The sequence below is a fragment of the Xiphias gladius genome, chromosome 21 (assembly GCF_016859285.1).
Source record: "Xiphias gladius isolate SHS-SW01 ecotype Sanya breed wild chromosome 21, ASM1685928v1, whole genome shotgun sequence".
Lineage (NCBI taxonomy): Eukaryota > Metazoa > Chordata > Actinopteri > Istiophoriformes > Xiphiidae > Xiphias > Xiphias gladius.
The window spans coordinates 3505001-3527989 of NC_053420.1; the positions used below are offsets into that span (position 1 = coordinate 3505001).

At 42.0% G+C, this 22989-nt stretch overlaps 1 protein-coding gene across 1 annotated transcript in view; it reads left to right on the forward strand.

Moving 5' to 3' along the window:
* ptprt (protein tyrosine phosphatase receptor type T) overlaps window positions 1-22989 on the forward strand; it is a 239634-nt gene that overhangs the window by 42695 nt on the left and 173950 nt on the right. The window contains exons 4-5 of the mRNA XM_040158914.1: window positions 16475-16590; window positions 17170-17350. Coding sequence (XP_040014848.1) covers window positions 16475-16590; window positions 17170-17350 — 297 coding nt within the window. The remainder of the gene's footprint in view (window positions 1-16474; window positions 16591-17169; window positions 17351-22989) is intronic.

Below are 22989 nucleotides of genomic sequence, written 5' to 3' on the forward strand. Positions count from 1 at the left end.
GATTGAGTGTATATGTGTGCCGGTGCATGCAAGTGTATAGCACACGTTGTTGTGTAAAAAGTGTGTTGTATGTCAGCACAAAAATGTGAATCCGTCTCTTTGTCTGTGTGTGTGTGCGTGTCTGCGCTCCGGTCATTGAGTAGCCAGGAGACTTCGGCGACCTCTCTGTTCTTTGTCCAGTTTCTCACTACTGATGAGAGCTGGAGGGGAGGGGGGGAGGCGGCAGAGGAGCATGCAAATCAGGGGGGAAAGGAGCAAGAGAAAGATGATTAGAAAGAGCAAAACAAGGAAAGCCGGAGGGGAAGAAGGAATGGACAGAAAAAAAGGAGGGGAAATTTAGGAAAGGACGTTAGAGAGAGACAGCTAGATGGAGAGTCAGAAATAGAGGATAAAAATGACAAAGAAGAACGAGGGATTTAGAGAGCCTGAGGTAGAGACAGACACAGATAATGGGGATAATGCGAGACAGAGGGAGAGATTGACATTATTACTGCCTTGTTGTCATTGCTGCTATCTGCATCTGTTCATATTGTGTGTACTTTGGCTATAAGTGCTACTTTAATCCTAGCCAGTAAAACACCTTTTGAAATGAACTGAAAAGAAAAGAGTGTGTAATTTTAAAGTCTACCAACTGAGTTCTTTGCCAGGCCAAAACTCAAGCTTATGTTTTTTTTTTTTTTTTTCTCTGATTTGAGATTGTGCATAATAAAATTGAGTCCGTCCTTTTTCTTCCCGCAGTATGTCGGCGGATCCGGGCCCGCCATTTAGTCCGGGATAAAAGCCGTGCCGATGAGAGCGTTGTCGGGCCTTTGTGAAAGCGCACGAAGGCTTTTCAATAACATAAACACCCCGTAATCATTCATCAGCGGTGAGGTCAGAATTTGCATGTAGGGTAGACCGCTTCAAAGTGGCTTAGTAGTCCATCGAAATGAGCTTTAACTGAAGGACCTTCATCAAGGTTATGTTTGATGCATGTCAGAATGATGAGTACATTTGGGTTTGTGGAAAGTTCTCTTGTGATTTTTTGGTTTTTGTTTTAACGACCTCATAACTGTCTCTCCTTTATTTGCCTTTCTCTTCATACTGTCTCTCTTTTTTTTAATTCCCTAGACATCTTTTATTTTTCTCTTTTGCCTCCTCAATTTTCTCCCACTTTATTTCTGTCACCTCACCCTTTCCTCCCCCTGTCCTGTCTTTCCTCCCTCCACCCCCCTCCATCACATGCTGGTACTTCCGGCGACACACCGGTATTAGGTCCACCGAATGACATGAATACCTGATTTTGGGGGGGGGTCATTTTATGTTGCATGTCAACTGGTCCAGAAACCTTGTGGCATGTCAAGGGGGACAAATTTGACCAATGAAAACTAAATTGCGCCCAAACAAAGGGGAAGAGGTGAAAAAGCTGAAACTGACCGGCAGGGACACGAGACATGAGCGGTCAGTCTGTATGGAGCCATGTATCACCTGCCTGCGTAGAAGTCCTTGCGATGACAACGGAGCTAAGTTTAAAGTTAACTCACCATGACTCTCTTCTTGCCTGTCGCATTGTTCCTCACTTCTGCCTCGCCCCTGATGGTTTTTTACATCAGGGCGCTTTGTTTTTTTTTGTGTATCGTCACTTACTTGTCTATGCCCTGTGCGGTCAACAGTGTCAGGGCGAGTGCACGTTTTACTGCTCAAAAAAATGAATTTCTCTTCCCCGGACTGTACTTAACACCAGGGCTTCAGTGTAATTGATCGACAGACAAGGTCACAACACACCCTGTATCCAGTACCACACATATATAAAACGTGGCACTACAGTACCTGGACTGACGTTTCAGAACGTCTTCGTAATATCAGCTCTACAAATGATCAACGGATTTCCAATGAGTATTTGCCATCTCCAAGTCACTGAAAATCCGAGCTTTATTAACACCGGGAAGTTAGGTGATTGGACGTCTTTTTTATCTTTGAATTTGCATATTCGCTTTCAAAAGCTGACAACTAGCTCTGTTTCTTCCTCTCTTCTGCTTCGGTTTTTCTTGAAGAGAAGCAGGATTCAATAAGACCCTATACAGCTGCCCGTGTTCCTAATAGAGGGACGGCATGTCATGGGACGCCAGTCAATAAATCTCCCACTGAGCCAGCGGACAAGAAAAAAAACACTTACACTTAGAGCTCTCTGACACACACACACACACACACACACACACACACACACACACACACACACACACACACACACACACACACAAACACACACACACATTGGCATATATACAGGGGCGTACATTTGTACTCACACCACACTTAGGAGAGCATGCATATACACACACGAGCACACACACACAGAGACACAGTAGGTATATTGTAAGACGCTCGCTTGAAGCGGTGATAGTGTTGTGACATTTGGAACGAGGCGTCTCAGCACAAAGCCAAATAAGTCCTCTCTTCTTTTCTCTTCGATCTGCAGACGGACAAAGAAACCAAAAAAAAAAAAAAAACTCCGGCATTTCTCTTTCCCTCTCTCTCTTTTCTTTCCATCAGCTATAGCCAACCGTTAAAGGACAGACACTTCAGCTCCGTCGAAGCAACCTATGAAGTTTACAGCGTATATGCGCATTAGATGGAAAGCCCAGTCACGTCAGCCTTTTGGTGGTAATTGCAATTAAACCCTAAACCATTTTATGATGTGCGAGCAGAAGCTGCTACAGTTTATGTTGATTTTTAAAGTAACCGTTACTGTGTTGTGGCAGCCATTACCCCACTCACCGTCGTGGTTGTAGAGTTTCTCATTCGATGCTTAAACAAGTTTTAAACGGGTTTATTCCCCTGATATGTTGTGCAGAAGGTGCCGTAATAATGCCGGCGTCTGCAGCAGAGTGCTGGCTGTGGTGCTCCATGCTAGTACTTTAGTATACGTCAATCTGAGTCACCGCAGCGGTGCCGGCCACTTCGCCGTTGCATTGGCCCACACCGCGTTAAACTATTACGTCACATGTGAGGAACTGAGAGCTTGCAGCAGCTGTACCGCTAGCATAACCGCTAATGAATGGTTGATACTAACTTCTCCTTTCTCTCTTTACAATAACTGTAATTTTTTGACTTCATATGAAGTGAATATGATGAGTGACGTACAGCTACTAATCACCTCGTGTCACAGCGGTACAGTTTTTTCTTACCATAACATATCAACTGGTCCCGGTGACTAAAGATATTGATATAGCAACAACATATAAAGCTGCTTGTCATAACAATGTTTCATTAAAAAAGAATCCAGTTTTATTGAGACTTACTTTTCTAATATTATGACAGTAGCTCCCCAGTTTATTTAAGATGAGTAGTTCAGTGAACACCCCTTCTTTCTTCCTAACACTGAACCATCTGTGACTGATTGGGAGGAATTTCTTATTTTCTATAGTAAGAAAATGGGGAAATATGCGACTTCACATCCAGCCGGCTGCCCCTGATCCCACCGTTTTCTTCCTGACATAACTTCGCTGAGCCAACCGAAAGTCATCACTGTACCGATTCTGGTTAAAACCGTTTTCAAACTTTCCTGTTAGATGTTATAACCAACCCATCCCTTAAAGGGGCGTAGTAGTATGATGTGTAAAGTAGTACAGAACCTACCCTCGTAAGAGCTGTTACCTACTTCTTTTTGGCAAGTGATGCAGCTGATTATTTAGTTCTTGACCTTTAAGTTCTGCATTAGATACAGTGAACCTGGGGGGGACCCAGGTATGTCTGAGTTTTGCTGATGTTAAACTAAAAAAAGTCTCCTGCTTTTCTGTCGGAACTCAACTGCTCTGGTGTAATGCCTCTTCTTCGTCTAAGCACAAAAGGTGTGGGGTAGCACAAGGTTCGGTTCTTGGACCCCTCGTAATTTAAATTCTCCGACAAAGTCTGTAATGGTCTGGAAAACTGACATGCGGACCTTAAAAGCTGCCCCAGCAGACCGTGGTTGTGGGGGTGAAACAGTATCTCCGTGGTTGATAATCTCAGCAGGGCCAGGCTGGGAGGTGTGTAGTATGTTTCGGGACAAATGAGGTGACAGGTGCGGTGAATTGCCGGGGGTGGTGTGCAAACTTGAGAGGCCTTGGTGACAGGGGAGAGGTATCGGAGTCTTCTGTGACAAGGAGTGGCTCATATAGTCTGACGTTAGGATGCGGCAAGATAATCAGAATTAGAAGATTAATTGGATGCGGTGACAGGTAATTTGGTAGCAGTTTCTTCCACTCCTACACTGTTGACACACAGCTACAAGTTTCAATATAGCTTTCTTTAACCCCGCCTCAGAGATAACCAGTGCTGGATGTCACAGATTAATTCTCAATGAAGAAAAATTAGACTCTTTCTTTGACCCTTCTAATTGTGCCTCGATTTCGCAGTGCGAATGCGGAAGTCTTGGAGCCAATGCTACATTGGTACAGTAGCTGTTGTATCTGATGTCAACATGTGTTTTAATGATGGTGTAAAGGAGACGGTCCGATCCTGCTTTGGCTCCCAGTCGGTCCTACAATTGATTTTAAGACTTTATTGTTAATAGTTAAGGTATTTGGTTATTGTAATACCAGTCTAGTGACAAAGGTGATCAAGCTTTAGTTTATATTTTATTTTTGGCACGTTAATATAGTTCTTGATTTTACTGATTTTTATCTCCTGTTTCTTTGAATATGTTTTATTCTCTCTCTTGTGTTTGGTGTTTCATTGATTTTATGTATCTCTGATGTTGTAAAATAACCCCTTGTGACACCATAAGCAAGGTGCTATGAAAATGCAGTTTTTCATCATTTATCTTAGTCTAGATGACTAATTTACAAGACGCTATTATGACAATACAGTGAATGTTAAAGCAGCAGAGCAAAAATAAATCCAAAAACTCTCTGACATGGCACCAGGACTTATGGGTCCATTTTTCCCCCCCCTTTCAAACCACGGCCTGGAAAAGGCCCATGAGGGATCTTGCTTTAGTGATCAAGGGAAAAGGTTATTTAAAAAAGAGATCCATCCTCAAAGATAATTCATAACACGAGACCCACTGGAGGTATCATCACACAGCCCGGAGAAAATCAAATGAATTTTGAAGTAGACATTTTCTTTTATAATTTAATCTGCCTGTTACGGATATAATTGGCTGAGTGAAATTATTGTAACGAGCAGCTGTATGCATGCTTTTATTATAGGCCCTCGAGCATTCCCCATCCTTTCCTCCACTTTCCCATCCACGATGCCATTTTTTATCTGAAGATGAATATGCTCTGCACCTCCCGCCATCTCCCTGTCTCCGTCTCTCTCTCCTTCCAGGTCGCAGCCTAGATCTCTCTGTCTGTCACTCTGCCATTCTCAGCCAATTACTGGCTGGCTTCAGGTGCTTAACCCCAGGCCTCACCATCAATTGGCTCATTATATCGCGGCTTTAAATCTTTCTCTCGTCCCCTGTAGCCCTCTGTTTCTGTCTATTCCTCTCTGTCGCTTTCTGTCTGTCTTAACTGGCTTTTTTCTTTTCTTCCTTTTGTCAGCCTTGTTTTCGACTTTAAATCTCTCTTATGATTTCCACCGTCGTATTTTTTTCCTTCTCCCTATGTCCCCCACTGTCTCTCTCTTTTCCCTTCCTCGCTCTTCTTTCTGCCATTCTTGTTTTCGCTCTGCGCCTATCTCTCCCTCCCACAAATGAGACTCTCATCCTAAGAAGCCCTCCTTCTCTTCCCTCTCTACAGTATCCCTTTCTCCCTATTGTCTCTGGCCCCCTCATTCTACAAATTGCTCCAACTCAATTGTCCCTTCCCTGCCTGTAGGCAGCAATGGTATTAATAAAGCAGGATTTAAAATAGATTTCCTTTCTGCTCCATTTTGAGTAACGTTAGTGCGTGGTTTTGGCTCTGAGCTTTCTTCTTCTTCTTGCTGCTTATCACAATATTCATTCACCCTGTATCCGTTCTGCTAGAGGACTACAGCGCCAACCATGGAGGATGCAGTACTGCAGCCGCTCTGCAGCTGCAGTATGATGTGACACATTAGTGACCCCAGGAAATAACGAGAAAGCATTTTGTTTTCACGTACCCCAGAAAGGTACAGAGACAGGTTTGGCTGTAGGACAGTAACTTTAAAGCTGGTAGGGATCCAGCGTCTCGCTCCATGGCAAGAAGGGGGGGGGCATGAATAGATCAATATATTTTTGTATACAGTTCACCAAAGATTTATATTCTCTCATTTGAACGCCGGGTAGGAAAAAGTCTGTAGCGTGCAGCAAAGTGTTGCTGTAACTATGTTTTTTTTCTTTGTAATAAAAATCAGGTAAAAGCGCTAATAGCTTCCACGTGCAGCTCTTTCTTTTCAAACCTAACCAACAAAGAAAAGAGCCCCAGTCAACCCGAAGGGACAGATGTCACAATGACGCTCGCTGTATTCGATTGAGAGCTGATGTTTCTGAAGTGCAGAGTGAAACCCCAGTAGCAAAGTAGCACATAAAAGAGCACTTAGCGCCGCAAATGAAAACCAAAGTGTTCATTTCCAACATGCGAGTTTAAAAAAAAAAGGCTTCCAACTTCTTAATAGTTCATAGCCTGATAAACTTATTTTCCTGTATCTTAAAAGTGACAAGTTACTTTTGAGAGCGTAAAGGAATTCTGCCGTTAAGTCAGATATTATGAGTTATGGTTTAAAAGCTCAGTAGTTGGTTCCATGCAGGGAGACGTAATTAAAAGCCAGTAAAATGCATCTGCTACTAGCTGATTTAATCCAATTTATCCAAGTCACGAAGCCACAGGGTGTTGCTTTGTCTGCAGCTGTGATTGTGTGTGTGTTTTGGGCGATGAGTGTGGCGTGCCTTTTTATGTTTTAGGTTATTTGTTTGTTTGCGTCCTCCTGTGCATTTAATTGTTACATCCGACTGCACATGTGTAGATTAAGGCAAACATTCTTCTCTGAAGAGAGCAAAACAGTTGTCTGTGTGTGTGTGTGTGTGTGTGTGTGTGTGTGGGTGTGTTTCTCTCTGTGTGTGTGGAGGCAATGAGCCAATTTAATGACAATCTTAAAGCTGTCATGATTAAGAGGCTGATAATTTGATGAGGTGGCTATCGAGGTACTTCAGTGGTGAAATATTACATACTTCACTTTTATTTTTATTAATGAGGTGAATCTAAGAATGTCCTTAATGGCTTTGGTGACGAGCGCATGTTTGTACATGCTGATGTGTTTCTATATGTGGGCTCACACATGAAAGAGGTTATAGGTACCTCAATTTGAATTTACTGTGCCCTGAAACGCACAAACATGCGCTTACACACAAACAACACACACACTTTTCTTAAATCCAACGAGGGCGAAAGCCCCTATGAGGGTTTTCGTCTGATCTTGCTTGTTTGCCTCCAAGGGTCATCGTCACGGGAGAGTTTGCCTGTGTGTGTGTGTGTGTGTGTGTGTGTGTGTGTGTGTGTGTGTGTGTGTGTGTGTGTGTGTGTGTGTATGTGTGTGTGTGTGTGTGTACGTGCGTGCGTGCGTGCGTGCGTGTGTGTATAGGTTGAGTTTATGCTGTTGTTTCTTCGGTGTGAGGATATGCAAATTAAAAGTTCAACCTCTGCAACATATAACTGATCACACAGCTAATGCTGAAGATATACGAGCCTCATATGTGTGCGTGTTTGTGTGTGCGTATATGCGTGTGTGTGTGTGTGTGTGTGTGTGTGTGTGTGTGTGTTTATTTGTATACAGTATGTGTGTTGTAGTGGTAGGAGCTGTTCAATTAACATCTCCTATTAATTGTCTTTCTAGCCCTTGGCCAGTTTGGCTTTAGACATATGTAATTTCCCTATGCACACCAATACACACACACACACACACACACACACACACACACACACACACACACACACACACACACACACACACACACACACACACACACACACACACACACACATACAGTGTCAGACACACACACACACACACACACACACACACAGCCAGAAACAGAAAGTTGTCCCTGCCATGTTTCTCCCAGAGGGAAACTCTCTGTGTCTTCTCTCTGACACTTCTTGTACCCTCATTTTTTTTTTTTTTTTTTTTAATGTTTTTGTCTTTTAAGTCTTTGTGAATACAGAAAAGAGAAAGAGTCTAAACACGGAAAGCAGGAGAGAGGTAGAGAGCAACATAGGCATGAGAGGCCATGGAGAGAGAGAAAGAGACACAGGGCTCGATCTTGATGGCACAGTTACAAAGATCAGTGCAGATCTTTAGGTCTTCTAGTCAGGGCCAACGAGAGCATATTAAAGGGCACCTGCTCTTTTAGTTCACACTAAAGGTGGAGTGCAATGACGGCATTTGGAGTACAAAAGATTGCTGCGGTGCCCCATACAAATAAAGTACAGTACATCACCTTTTGTATGCGAAAGAAATTCATCTGTATGTTTGAAATTGCTAGTTCATTGATGGATCAGGAAACTTCAAATCTTATTTTTATTTTTTAAAATTCATGCAGCATGGGAGAAGGACACATCAACGCACCGTGCAGTAAATGGTTGTTCTCCCGGATGGGATCCGCGGAATGTTTGCTTGTAGACTGGGGTTGGGGAAAACCCTGTCGGGCTGGATCAGCTACAGTTTAACAACCACGCGTATTAATCGCTTGCCTCCTTTGTTTGTCTTCTGCCCTCCTTGTGGCTAGCTTGCGGGTGTTTCTATTCAGAACAAGACTAGGTCAAAACCTTGTGTACTGGACCGCCCTTTATCCTTTTGCTTCTCTCCTACTCTCTGTGCTCACATATACGGTATTTTAATGCAGCCGAATTCCCAGTAAAGCTGATCTCATTTACACGTTTTTTCTCTTTCTGTTGTCAGACAACAAAACGAGCAGAAAATAGCGACTGTAACCAGCCCATTAAGAATACATGTTAACCAGCAGTCACTTCCAGGCCATTCCCAAGCTGCTGCTCTGCACTGCAGAAAACCCTGATTTTATAACCGCAACGTCATCTAACTAAATCAGAATACTCCTAATTTAAAGAGAATAGATGTGCTGTGATTTCAGCTATATTTACTTGTAAAACTATCACTCAGAGAGAAATTTAGAAGCTCATTCACGTCTACGCAGCTGCCATGAAGTCAGTGTTGCCAATTTAAATCCAGCATATTCATAGTCCCTACCCTAGCCATACCTTAACTATAGTTCATTTACAATAGCCATGATATTTCACTGTTCTTAACCATACTGCAGTTGAAGCATAGATATTGTAGAAAGCAATAATCTAAAACTACCTACAGAGGGAATGAACATTGTTTGCATGACCACTTTTGTTTGCAAGGTTTTGCAAAATCATCCAATATTGACGTTTTTGTCTAAAAGGTTTTTACTTTGAACTTCTGGAAACTACTGTCCATTCTTTATGATGGAGCATAGTGTCTGTGGGCTCATCTTGCTCCTGTCATGGTACTGTATATCTGTGTGTACAGTACTTTTCAGTATGGGCATCTCTCCTGTACCCCTGTTGTTTTTCCATGCATGTGCTGTACTTTAGCTGCAGCATGCTATAGTATGTGTAAAAGGTTTGATCGCAGTTGAATATAATTTGTGGGGGCATTGCGTTGAATCATTACTCTTCCAGGAAATCATAGTACTTGCCTCATACCTTTTCTCGTATTGTTACGGCCACAACCAACGCCCACCCCATGTGTCTAACCTTCCATGTGCACGCCGAGTTGGAAGTGTGGTCCCCTGTACGAGATCAGTTCCAGCTGCCGGTGCACTGCCCAGCCCCACTTCCCGCTTCCTGTCTGACGAGCTGAGGATCCTGATTGGAGTGGTGCCTGGTCCACCTCTCCAATCCAGACGATGCAATTGCTATTGCGACTGAGAAGTTACAATAGCTTGTCCAGCTTGAGAGTCGGATGGCTGGGATTCTCAGCTCACCAACATGCCATTCTTTACTGTTTCAGACTGGTAGATGTTAATTGTTGTGTCAACTGTTGGTGTTGGTGTGCAGTAGTTTCAATTACTGATTGTACACTCTCAGAATTCCCTTGTCAGGAGACACTAGGAGCAGGGGTGCGGTTTTGACTGTTTTTGACTGTCCTCTTTATTATTATATTTATTTCTTTGATTTGAACAGCATCCACAAGCCCTGTTTCCCTTGTAGTTTGCCTCATGGTTGGTTGTTTGTGTCAATTATCTAAGCGCCTTGCTAATAAATAACTTTATTTTTCCAAACACACGTAGTACTATGTTGCTTCCCTTTCCCCTAACGAGCTGGGTCGTTACATAAATGGGAGCGTGATTAAACGGCTCACCAAATGAGAGAAGATTGCAGAACACTGTCTCCAAGGGAAATAGTGTTAGCTTTTCCTCATCAACAACTACTTTTCCTGAGGTCCACCATATAGAGGATTTTTAATCGTCATCATGACATTTTGATAAGACTATTGAAGCACAGACACTGGGAAAATGGGAGGGAAAATGAAAGGTAAGTGAGGTAGTGAGATAGTGAATGAGCATAAGAGGCAGATGGGAAAGGGCAAGCAGGGAGGAATGAGAGCTGATGAGAGCAAAGACAAAGCAGACAGGCAGAGAAAACATCATGAAAAATAAAGTGAGGCCAAAAGACTGACAAAGATAAAATGAGAAATAAACAATTAATGACAGAAAAGGAAAACATAAGTAAAAAATAAATAAATAAGAAGGAGATGGGGAAAGATGGGGAAAGAAGAAAAAACAAGTAACAGGAGAGCAACAGAGAGGAAGATGGTGAGTGTAGGGAGGTAGTAAGATTGATTTCCACTCCTCCTTTTCCTCCCCTCTTCTCTTCTCCGTGGAACAGCTCCCTAAAGTCTGTGGATTAATGGCTCCATTTCTACTGCTCATTCATCAGATTCAGGAAGGCATCCCAAAACACAATGCCTCAGTAGGCTCTCGCCTGAACTAGATATCTACCTGCCAAAACATCCAATAGACCCTTAAGTACTTTCAAAGGCAGGCAAAACAACTTTATCTCTATCTCAGGTCGAATCAGAGGGGAATCAGCACTATCCACCGCCACGTACTGTACGCTTGTTAGCTTGCGTATTGTAGATGATCACTGGATGTTCAGCCTTGAGTTGTAAAAAAGTCAAGGAAAAGTCAATCCTAAATCTAAAAGATCTGCACTTGGTTATTATTCATTTAACTATGGGTGTTATCTTTTGCTAGACTTCTTGTGGGGATCTCCATTTTTCATCTTCCACGCTCTGAAATGATTTCCACAGTATGCACTGCAGTTAATTCCCAGATGCAAGAGCCATTTATCCAGTAAATTTAGGTATGTCCGCAGCACACTAAGAGGACATACAGACTTAATCAATTTGCACCTGGATTGTCTCGTTTTTTTTACAATCAAAAACTTCAACATCAGGTTAATTTGTAATATGATATGATCACATAAAACTTGTATCCATAGGGGCTTGAAAGGGAATGTCATATGGAAGGTCATGGTGTAGTATCTTGTTAAGAAGGCATCGTGGTAGTTACAGATTAATATCTAATGTATCAATATTTTTGAAGTCAATGGTTGCCTATTCCCTTGAGCAAGCCACATAATAGGTGTGTGCTTCACTGTAGTAACGCTGTACCAGAGCAACAGTCAGGCAATGAAGTGCTATTTGTGGTTAATGTTGTTTTTGTAGTGGTTGGCTAGCAAGCCATTGGCTAGCTGTATGCTCGGTTGTCCTTTTAATTGGGACCAAGGACCACTTGTTTCCCCTGGTCCGCCATAGGGAGAGGGAGGCCACGTCTGGCTGCAGTGTACCTCACTGCTCGGCCTTGTCACATTGGTTGCCAGCTATGCCATCTAAAATACCCTTTCACAGTGTGTGTGATAGCTAACAAGCCAGCCCTTGACTCATCCTGATTAATGATGGTGCGATTGTGTCCCTCCGGAGGTACGATTTTTCCTTCTCCACACATACATAACTAAGCCTCTCTTTTCTTCCTCTCTTCTTCCCATCATTGGTGCATTTATCCATTCACTGATCAATCCAGCCAATCCCCTACCCTTTTAGTCATCCACCCATCCGTTCGGTGTGTTATTTTTGTACATATTCGGACGCCAACCGGCTTCTTCCGCACTTTTCTGTCCGTCACTGCTTGTTTTTACTTCTTACGGTATGTCAGCCTCTTCATCCTCACGTCAGAATCAGCCTTTGATGTGCAAGTGGCTCTGCAGAGCTTTAGAATGGATGCGTCAAAAAGGTCGAGGATAGATAGAGGCATGTGGATGGAGGGAACGAGAAGAGGGGAGAAGAGGAAGCGAGAGTAAATCAGATGGATGATGTGGCAAGTCTGGCAAGTGTCATGACCAAGGGCAGCCTGGGCGACGCCATCGTCAACTTAATGATGTAAACAAAGTTATAATTCAAATAACCTCTCCTGCTCTCTTCCTCCCAATCTCTGTCTCTCTCAGCAGCTCTCTCCATCATACTTCATTCATCTCCAATTCTGTTTCTTTTCTCTCTTTTATTTTTTTCTGTCTGTTCTCTCTGTCTTTCCCTCCGTCTGCTATTCTTAGAAAAACCATTGTCATGGTTTTTAATTTAATTTTTCTATACCAAACCCTGGGGAACGGTGCCGTGTTGCGCAGCAGTTTGATGTAGCTGGCCACAGGTGGAAATGAATTTTAGAATTGCTGAGAGTTGATCATTTCAGCTGATAATTTTCGAAACATCATTTTGGGTGTGATTGAAAAGCAAGGCAAGTGACCGTATTTAATACAACGTAACACATATTAAAGCTATAAACTTCATTTTAGCGTGACTAGTAGAATCTCTGTCTCTTGCTCTTTTTCATTTTGTTGAATTTACCTCCCCCGCCCCCGCCCCAGTGTTTTCCCAAACAGAAATTAACAATCTGTTTAGACGGGCTCCAACTGAGCACTAGTCAGATTATCTGAAAGATTATCTTCCATTATACCCAACTGAAAGAATACTGGATTAAGTGGGTGGTAGCGGTGGTGATGGTTGGCAAGGGCGATTCGGTTGGCTGCTCTCTGTTGTTTTTGGCCTGTTCCTCTCTAGACCTCAGAGCATAAATCTGATTTAGCTAACATGGTTTGAGTCGTTGCAGAAACAAGAGTCATTGCAGTGAGAGGAGCTTTGATTTATTGCTATTCTCAGTGAAACCTGGTTATTTCATTCTCTCTCCTTGGCTCAGTGATGAGTGATTATGTCTCTCTAATTGAGGAATTACAGTGTGTGCATTCATTATAGGTACATCACTTGATCTGTTTAAGCGTGCGTAATTACAGGTTAGTTCACATTTGTTCTCCAGAGGAGTTTGACTCTGAAAACCGGATACTCCTCAGTTTCTGACTTTAACCCACTTATCCTGTTGAGGGACGTAAGGGGTTGAGCTATCCCAGCATGCACTGGGTCAGGACGGGTCAGCAGTCTATCACATGGCAGATCTGTATGTTAAATTTATCCAAATAATTTTTGCACCATTTTTGCACCAACCCACTCCAGCTCATTGTCACACCCAAACACACACATCATAACCATCCTGCATAAGGTAAGTTAATTTGATCTTTTGACCCTAAAATCAATCCCCCTGTTTTCATCATGGCATGATGGAAATCTCATATCAGATAACAATCGCATCAGTGGTTCACTGGCTCGAGGCCTATCCTGCCTGCCAGACAAACAGGCACACAAATAATTATATTAGCTGTTAGAGGGAAGGGAATATCTTCAAAATGATTTGTCAGAATGTACAGTTTCTGACAAAGACTGCTGCACGATGACCTGCGGGAATGTTTTTCTTAATAAAATGGAAATACAGCAGGCAGAGACTGTCAGGCCATCTGCATCAGTATCAGTCAGATGTGGTAAAGTTCTATTTTCTGCGGACAGTGTGTGGGCTGTGTGAAATCATATTGCCTGCTGTGCTGACCTGAGGATCGCCTTATACATTGGTTATATCACTTCCCCCCTGCAGCTTTCTTGGCTGCCAAATGTCAGTCTGCCACAGTCTTATCCAGGAATGGTAGATTACTTTATAGGCTTTGGCTTTAAGTTGAAACACAGACTCTTTAAAACCATAAAGCACCCCAGGGAGTCTAGAGTCTGCACTCAAACTCACGAACACAGAGGTCTCTCAATGCGATGCACACACATATACAAAAAATACAAATGGAGGAGATATCTTAGACTTGCAAGGATGCTCCCCTTCTCGTCCTTGAGTCGATACTTTAGCTTTTCCCCATCAGCAGGCAGACACTCACTGACATGCAGTATGCACACACACACACACACAGACAGACACACACACACACCAACAACCGAAACACTTGTCTCGGGTCTCAGATGGCCCCTAAGATGGCTTATCCGTGGTGGCGTCTAATCTTGTCTCATTAGGCTCTTACATTTACAGTAAGAGGCTTGTTTGAACAATCTTATAATGCACTCAATTGCCTTCAGACACAATATTTTGGGGTTAAGCAAGGGTTAAGTTTAAGTCTCTGAGCTTGATTAATTATCTTTGGAGGAATCGATTTGTTAAGCCTTTCCAAAATTTAAACAGTGAATCATAACTATATATTGGGCAGGAAGACTTATTAAATTCCTAAATCATTATTAAGATTACTGGATTGATTTTGGTTTTAGTGACAGGAAAAAGGGAAAAAATATGCTAAATATCCCAGATGGACAGATTTGGCTTCAGTCTACTAATTAATTAATTAAATTTCCAAATCCATTACCTTTCGAGAGGCAAGATGTTTTCTTTTGTTCAGATGTAACACACACAACTTTCATACAATAAAGTTTTACTATAAAATTTTGATGTTTTGGAATAAAAGGTCATCCCATCAGCTTTACTTTCTTATTCAGGGACACTTCAGCAGGGTGAGTTGTTGCATATTCTGCAAAACGAGTGTCTAATCAGTAACTAAAACAACCGAAAAATGTGACTATTTATCACCAGAGTTTGACTGTAAATGTCTAATGAGTTTAAAAACTCTACATTCTAAAACTGTGAGGGTTAAGTCCTGCCTGAGGATCCACATTCAGTTCTTGAGAACAACAGAATCCTCACAAATGTCAGTAATTCATGAGCCGAGTTTTCCTTCCAACAATTATCAGACGTAATGAATGAGTCTTTACTTCGGTGCCAAGATTCATTCCTCCTGTGTAGGTGTTTGTTCTCTCCAGATTTTCGAGATCACACACATTGTGACTAAAGTTTTCATTTTCATCGGAGAAATACAGCTGATACAGCTAGTCTAATTATGCAGTGACCTGTTTTGGCTGCCATCATTAGCTGATAGCAACTAATTAGGCAGACAGAAAGATTGGTTTGAACAGCCTTTTTAGTGTGCAATCAGTCGTGGTACACAAACCAAGGGATGAGAGCCTAACATATGGCTGGAACAATGCTGTGCGTGTGTGTGTGTGTGGATGTGCGTGGGTGAGTTTGAGCCTGTTGCTAGTTGCGCATGTGAGTGCACGCATTTTTGGTTTTGTTACCTCCGTGTGTGAGCCTGGGCTTTTCTGCTATCACACAGCATGGCCTAGTTGGCAGTGTCCAGTTAACAATAGCTCAAAGGTTGGAACCTCTGAACCTGTTCACAGCCTTCATGTTCCAGCAGAGTGGCCTTGCACAAGGCACCGATCCATATTACTGTAGGTAAAAAAGTACCTCAGCCAAATCTGTTACTTGTTGAAACTCGGCTCCTGTAAACTGTAAGGGAGATGGGGAATTGAATTAAGTTTTATTCAACTGGCTGATGTACTGCACCCGGCAATCCCCATTGTTAGGAAAGAAAAGGACCTTCAAGTGATTGTTGGTTAGAACAAGCTTGTCAACACAAGCTAAATGAGAGACACTGCTTAGACGCTCAGGTTAATCGAACAGTTATACCACAAGTGATTAACTCAAAATATAATTTCCCCAAATTTAATGTATGGCTGCTGCTCCAAAAGGTCTTAATTACAATCACAGATTGTTTGGGGAAATTCAAGTGGTGCTCTTTCATCATAGTACAGATTTTATGAAAAAAATGGTGATGTGCAAGGTTAATTGAGATGAACTTGAAACGTGTGCTGCCGAAGTGATGTGGATTTGCGGTGAAGGTTGCCTTTTACAGGACTGTTGTGTTCTTTGGACAATGTAAAAGCAAGCTTGAGTCTGGTTATGACTTTTTAAACTTGGGTGGTGCAATGCGGGCAACCCCCCCCCTTCATCTTCATGGTGATCAAATGTTGATTTCAGGGAACAATTCTGGGGCAGCTGGGTGGTTTTAAGCGGTGAGAGGACAGAAAGATTGTCCTTTAACTTAAAGTTCAGAAGTTTAAGCCTGAAAAATCTTTAACTGATCATGACACGGTCCCTTGCCAAAGGGTATCTCCACACTGGATGGAACCGTGGTGGCCTGAAATAAGTGGCTTAACAGTGTTTTCTTGTATCATGCTACTGTGTCTCCCAGTTGAAGAACCAACTTTTGTCTCTGTCCATCTCTCTCCCCTTCAGATCCAGTACACGGTCCCCAGAGCGTCAATGTGGTGGATGTCAGAGCCCGCCAGCTGACTATACAGTGGGAGACATTTGGATATGCTGTGACACGCTGCCACAGCTACAATTTGACGGTAAGCACAGCCGGCCACCATTTGAGCTGCAACTATGAACCGAGCAGCGCGAGTTACATTTTGTGGACATTGATTATTCTCCCCCAGGAAAGAATTATGTGACAGTTGTAAGAATTAGTGGCATGTTGTACTTTTTTTTACGTAGAAAGGTGAGGTTAGGTTTTGGGAAGTCCATTATTTTGACTTTTTGGCTGAAATTTAAAATGTCACTTACGTTAGTGAACATCTTGGTATTAGGAATTTAGTATGTGTTGTAACTAAAGTTGAACGTACACATCCTCCCACCCCTAAACTCCAACCTCATGTCATAAATTGCTTCATCCACGGGTGTTTCTGCTGAACCTTTAGACGCCCATTTAGCAACATCCCTGCCTCAGGTTCACGTGTGATTTGTGACATTCAAAGTGTGGACCTGCACGTTGAAGTCACAGTGTTCTCTGCTTAGGAATACTGTCAAGGCACTGCAATGTTAAGTGCATTACTTGAGGACGGCTCAGTATTAATAGTCATTGTTTTTAACCGAATATTACAGTGCAGTTACAGTGGAATAAATGTCACGTTGCCCCCTCTGTTTTCCAGGTACAGTACCAGTACGTGTTCAACCAGCAGGAGTTTGCAGCAGAGGAGTTGATCCAAACGTCGTCACATTACACTCTGCGGGGGCTGAGGCCCTTTGTCACCGTCAGACTGCGGCTGGTCCTAGCCAACCCTGAAGGCAGCAAGGAGAGCGAGGAGATAGTCAAACAGACAGAGGAGGACGGTGAGTGCAAAAAAAAAAAAAAACATTAGTAAAAATGTATTCAAATTGTTTGACAGCAAAGTGTATAATACAGTTTAGATGCAACCTGTAGCCAGGTCATAACAGCTTTAGGTATTCTAGCAGGTCAGTGTCTGGTCGGCCTCTCCCGGGAGAAAATGATTCATTTTACTCTTCTGACGGCAGCAACAGCAGCAGTTTGTTTAGAATAAGCTAAAGGAGAACTGACCACCTACAGAAACCTCAGACGTCTCCTTCAGAAAGCACAAGATGCACGAGACTGCTGTGAGGGAACAGGATAGCCATTAGAGTCACACTAGCTCTATAATCACACAGGTTTGATCCCTGCAATATCCAGAAGTGCACTAATCAACCGCCATTTCTTATTATTATGCCCTTGAGCAGGACAAGCTATACAGTACATACTGACATACTCCGCAAATATAAATGTACCCTAGTAGTTCAAATGATTTCAAAATGACATTTTAAGCTTGTGTTTCCTTTCCAGGGGGCTCCATGTTCTGCTAATTCAGAACAGAGTGTTTGCCCCGGCCACTACCACTAATTCACTGCCGCTTCACATTTCTCTCATCAACATGCCTTCGATAAACTGAAATAGCTCGAATCCATTAGCGCAATGCCTGATAAGCAGGATAAAAACATTCTAATGATCCCAAATCTCTCATCTCTTTCCCACCCTCCTTGGGGCTCGCCGTTCTTCTCCTGATCTCATGACTAATATCCTCTGAACTTAGCTTCTGGGGAACATCACATCTCAGCCTGAAACTCCTAGCTTTACTGGCTGAACACACACATACTGCCGGTTGTCGGAACCCTTTCAAAAAGAGCTAACATTATTGGGGAGCAGCAATGTCTTTGGGGGGAAGGAAAAAAGCCTTAATTGTTTTGTTCTTAATTGTTTTTTATTTAACCATCGTTAATCTCCTGGTTGTAATTCAGTAATTAGGGAACAGAACAGCAATTGTTCACATGGAGGTTAATTGATGTTTGTACGGTAATGGTTTTATAGAGCTGGGGCTCCTGCAAATGAAGCAGCTTCTCTCTCTCTCTCTCACACACACACACACACACACACACATTTTTTTAATATCATATATTTATATATATATGTATATTTATATATATATCTATATGTATATATGTATATATATATGTGTAGATATATATATAATATATGTATGTATATAGGTGTATGGCTTTCGTCTTACTCTTTATTGTCACTGATGATTAGAAATATACTTTATCCAATGTTTTGGGGCAAAATGGTGGATTTGTAATTAAGATATAAAATTGCTATTCTCTTATATGCACAGGACTCATCTTTCTTAGTTTATAACAGCAATGTCAGAATGAGACCTTCTCTGGTTTTAATCACGTCCTTTTTAATTGTTTTACTCACTTATTAACACGCACACAAACACACACACACACACACACACACACACACACACACACACACACACACACACACACACACACACACACACACACACACACACACACACTCACACTCTTCCCAGTCATGTTAAGTCAAGAACCTTTTGACTGTCTCACTGTGAGACATCCGGCATTGTTAATTTGACACATCCATTGTCATAGAAAATCATGCTCCTGTCTTGGTTCCATGCTCCCTAAAAGTTAAAGAATTCCCGTGCACTCCAGAAACTGATTGCTTTTGTTCTGTTGCACGCCACAACAATGCTAATTGCCTCCCATACTGTATGAAAAAGCTCAAATGTCTAAAGAAATATAAGTCACAAAGTGAAAGTGGCTAAATGAGATTAAAGTTTTACTCTCGAGAATATGAAATGTCTCGTGGGCGGAGATGAGTTAAGGGAGGTTTTATTGAGAAATTGTTGTAGTGAGCGTATGAACAGTTTTAACCTGCACAGCAATACACAAAAAAAAGAACACAAATTTCAAATGGCTACAAAAATGCTAGGGTAATAATAGTTGTGTATTACATTCATCGACGTAATTGCACACACTGTGAGGTTGGGGTATAAAATTTTGTCTGTCTATTGAGGAGACTCTTTACCTCAAATACGTTTTAGGGCCTGTTGTACATAAGACACGTTTGTGTGTATCCATGTATGTGTGTGTCTGTGTGTTTTTTTTTGTTTTTTTTTGTGCATCTTCATGTTTATTTTCTTGTTCTCCATTTTCCTCCAGCTGTCCATCCGTTCATAATGACAAATGACAATTTGAAACCACAAACGAAAACACACAAGCACACACACACACACACACACACACAGAAAGAGACTTGCCTCAGAGACATATGTCATGTCCACTTATTGTACACACCAGCCCATTAACCTAACCATGAAACACCTATTTGTCAGGTAGCTGTCAGGTCAGCTCAATACAGCGGCTTTACCACCAGACCTTTATTTATCAAATATGTGCCAGGGGAAGTCGGCGTAGCCGTCTCGCTGCTTCAGCACCCAGCCTGCTGCTAACATTCTCTTCTAAGAATTATGTCATGAAACTATTTTGCAGAAGCAAATGTGTTCGAAGGGCAACGATATGCCACCTGTACTACTTTGGATCAGTGTATCAACTAACCACCATCAAAATGCCCTTGAGCGAAGTCTTTCACCCCTCTAGATCCCAGCTGATGTCGTTATACTGAGCATCTACCACAAAGTGAATAATCTGGGGGAGTAGGTCTACTAGCAAATCTCAACAGAACAGTCATCATTAATATTATTGGTTAAAGTTGATGAAACAGGACGAAATGTCTGCCATGAGAAGGGTTCGAGGATGATATAACCCCCCTTTAAATCGTGCACTGTTTAGGGCCAGAGCTAGCTGGTTTTTTAGGGTCAACCATATTTGCTACGCAGCAGTCTTCTTCTTCTTCCCCTGCCTCTGCTGGCACAGTGAGACATCTCTCGGCACGTTGCCACAACAAACTGCCAATCAGTGGCGTAGCGTGGAACCACCTGCATAGACGTGTGTTCCGTCAACCCTGTGTACCCCACCAACAAAAACGGGGAACCCGCTCCTAAAAACATTGCTCTATAGCGCTACTAGTGTTCAAAAACTCCACAGGTAATACAATAGTTTAAAAAAACAGTTTAATCATTTTACTTTGCGTAGTAAAATAAATGTTTCAACCGAACAGAAGCCCCGTATACAATACATAATACTATGCTTTTGAATTTTACATTTGGCACAAAACGCCTCACTGTCTTCTCATTTTCTACATTTTCATTCATTCCCAATATTATGTCCAGTGAACGGTAAATTAGCGACAAACTTAACACACGCCAATCCCCAATCCCGCTTCAACATATCTGATTTCATCTCATAGCGATGTGTGGCTAACTAACCCAACCGACAGTTATAGCCTTGTTGGTTTTTACACCACGACTGTATCGTCCTTTCATTCACAGCACATCTTAAAACCAACTGTAAACTGCTGCGCTGACTTGGCGTCCTGGCAGGCTTGCTAATGTTCGGAGCGTAGGAACCTGTGGCTAAAAAAAAAAACCCACCCGTATTTGAAGACAAGACTACTGGCCGTTGCTTATTAAAGCCAGGGAACCGGCTCTGCCTACTTTAGCACAGCGGGTGTCCAGATGAAACTCGCTAATTGATGTGGATGTAGTTGCTAGAGCTAAGTGTTGTTCTAAAAGAGCCATAATAACACAAAATAACAGGCCGTTACGACCACGGCTGAAGATAATGGCTTAATTCGTTTTGTTTTTATCTATCAGTCTAGATATCCTGTCAGTATTTATGCACTTGTCAAAGTCAAACGGCGGATATCAAATATTAAAATACTGATCTTAAATCCCTGTATTTGTGACATGTTGTTGTCCTTATAAATATCCCCTTTTCTATTAGACAGAAAAACCCTCTCCTCACTCCGAGGACAATCAGTCATTGAGATTTAATAATCCTTTTATCTTCAGAGTGCAGGGCCTTTTTCGAGATAACAGTAGACGAATAACAACAATCAGAGACATCAGCTGTTGTTATTGTTTTTATTGGTTTCTCAACAGCTGTCACTTTTCTAAAAGGCAATTCATCAAAGTGCATTTAGTTGCAGAAGTTCACTTGTTTATGGGCTTTTAATCATTTTAAGCATTTATTTGGTATATCAAGGATAACAGAATGCTCTCAACCCACAAAGGACTAAGTAAAGTTTAATGGAAAAAGAATGAAAGGAAGATTCACCATCATTCACTTGGCCTTTGGTGGAGCTGCTCCGTGTTCTGCTTTTTTTTTTTTAAAGCTTGTTATAAAACCAAACCTTCCAAAAAGTTTCTCATCCGAATATTTCAGAGATTGGCACATTTGATTTTTACAAGCCTGTGTTTCACAGCACCATCACGTGTGTTGTCACCTATTGTTTTACGGCAATGCCTGCGTGTTTATGGAGATGAAACTGTGTGATATTCAGTGTTAAAAGAAGGACTTTTAAATTGTCTAAAACCAAGTGTTTCTCCCACATATAACATCTGCTATTTGGGAATAAAGCTCATACAAAACGCCTACTCACACTGTTGAGAGCAAACACTCCCACTTTCCTTTAAACACAAGGAAAATAGAGTCGTCTCAAATCATAACAACTAATACAGATCTATCCTGTAATCCTTATATCACAATATGTAATTTAATCTTAATCCAGTCCGGCAGCACTGCTGCTAACCCCCGCCTGCTTGCCTTTCATCAAGATGTGTTTATTTGTTCCCGGGGGAGGATAAACCCGGCAGGGATGAAATCTTGAACAACAAGAAGAATGGCTTTGTAGAAATATTGAAATATTGATAACTACATGTGTCCACACATGTACATGAGCGTAAATGAGGCGTTTCATCCCAAAATGAGATATCTGTCAGTTGAAAAGAAAAAAAACCAAAAAAAACTTTTTTTTATTCTTACAAAATGACTGATTGCGCTACGGTAAAGTAAACGATGAGACTTTTTTAACACAGGGGAAAATATACGCTGACGAAATATTGGAGGTCCTTTCAGATAGAACCTTTTTGTTTATGCTGCATTTTATTATGTTATGATTTTAGCGGATTCACGGGAGCCTAACGCATTTAGAAAGCGTAAAGGTAGCAGGTGTTGCGACCATAACCGAGATAGGATAAGTCAAAGACGGTAACACTTGGCTCTTTTAAGTCACCATTCATGTAGAAGAAGTGCTGATCATGCCCTTTGGTTACTCAGTACTTTGTGGTCCGGGTGCCATGGTGGTTCGCAGACAAGTGGACATTACAAGTTCTTCACCTTTGTCATTTTTAGTATAAAACCGTTTTTTGAAAGAATGTTCAGACTCACATGTCAGTTTGTCAACTCCCTATCGCTGGGGTTATGACAGTTGAACTGACAAACTACATCTTGGGTCAGAAAAGCATGACAACATTTGGCTGAGAATGTAAACGCAAATGCGAGAAACCCTTTGGCTCTTCGCGCAGGAACACTTCCTGTCATGCAAGAATTTAGCTCAAACTGTTATTTAGCTGAACTGCCACCAAGCTGCTGCAAAATACTCACTTCCGTCTTGACTACATATAGTGCAAATAATCCTCAACGTCACCAATAACCATCACTTTTTAATATGCCTCTGCTCACCTGTAGCTGCCACGGGGCAGCTAAGC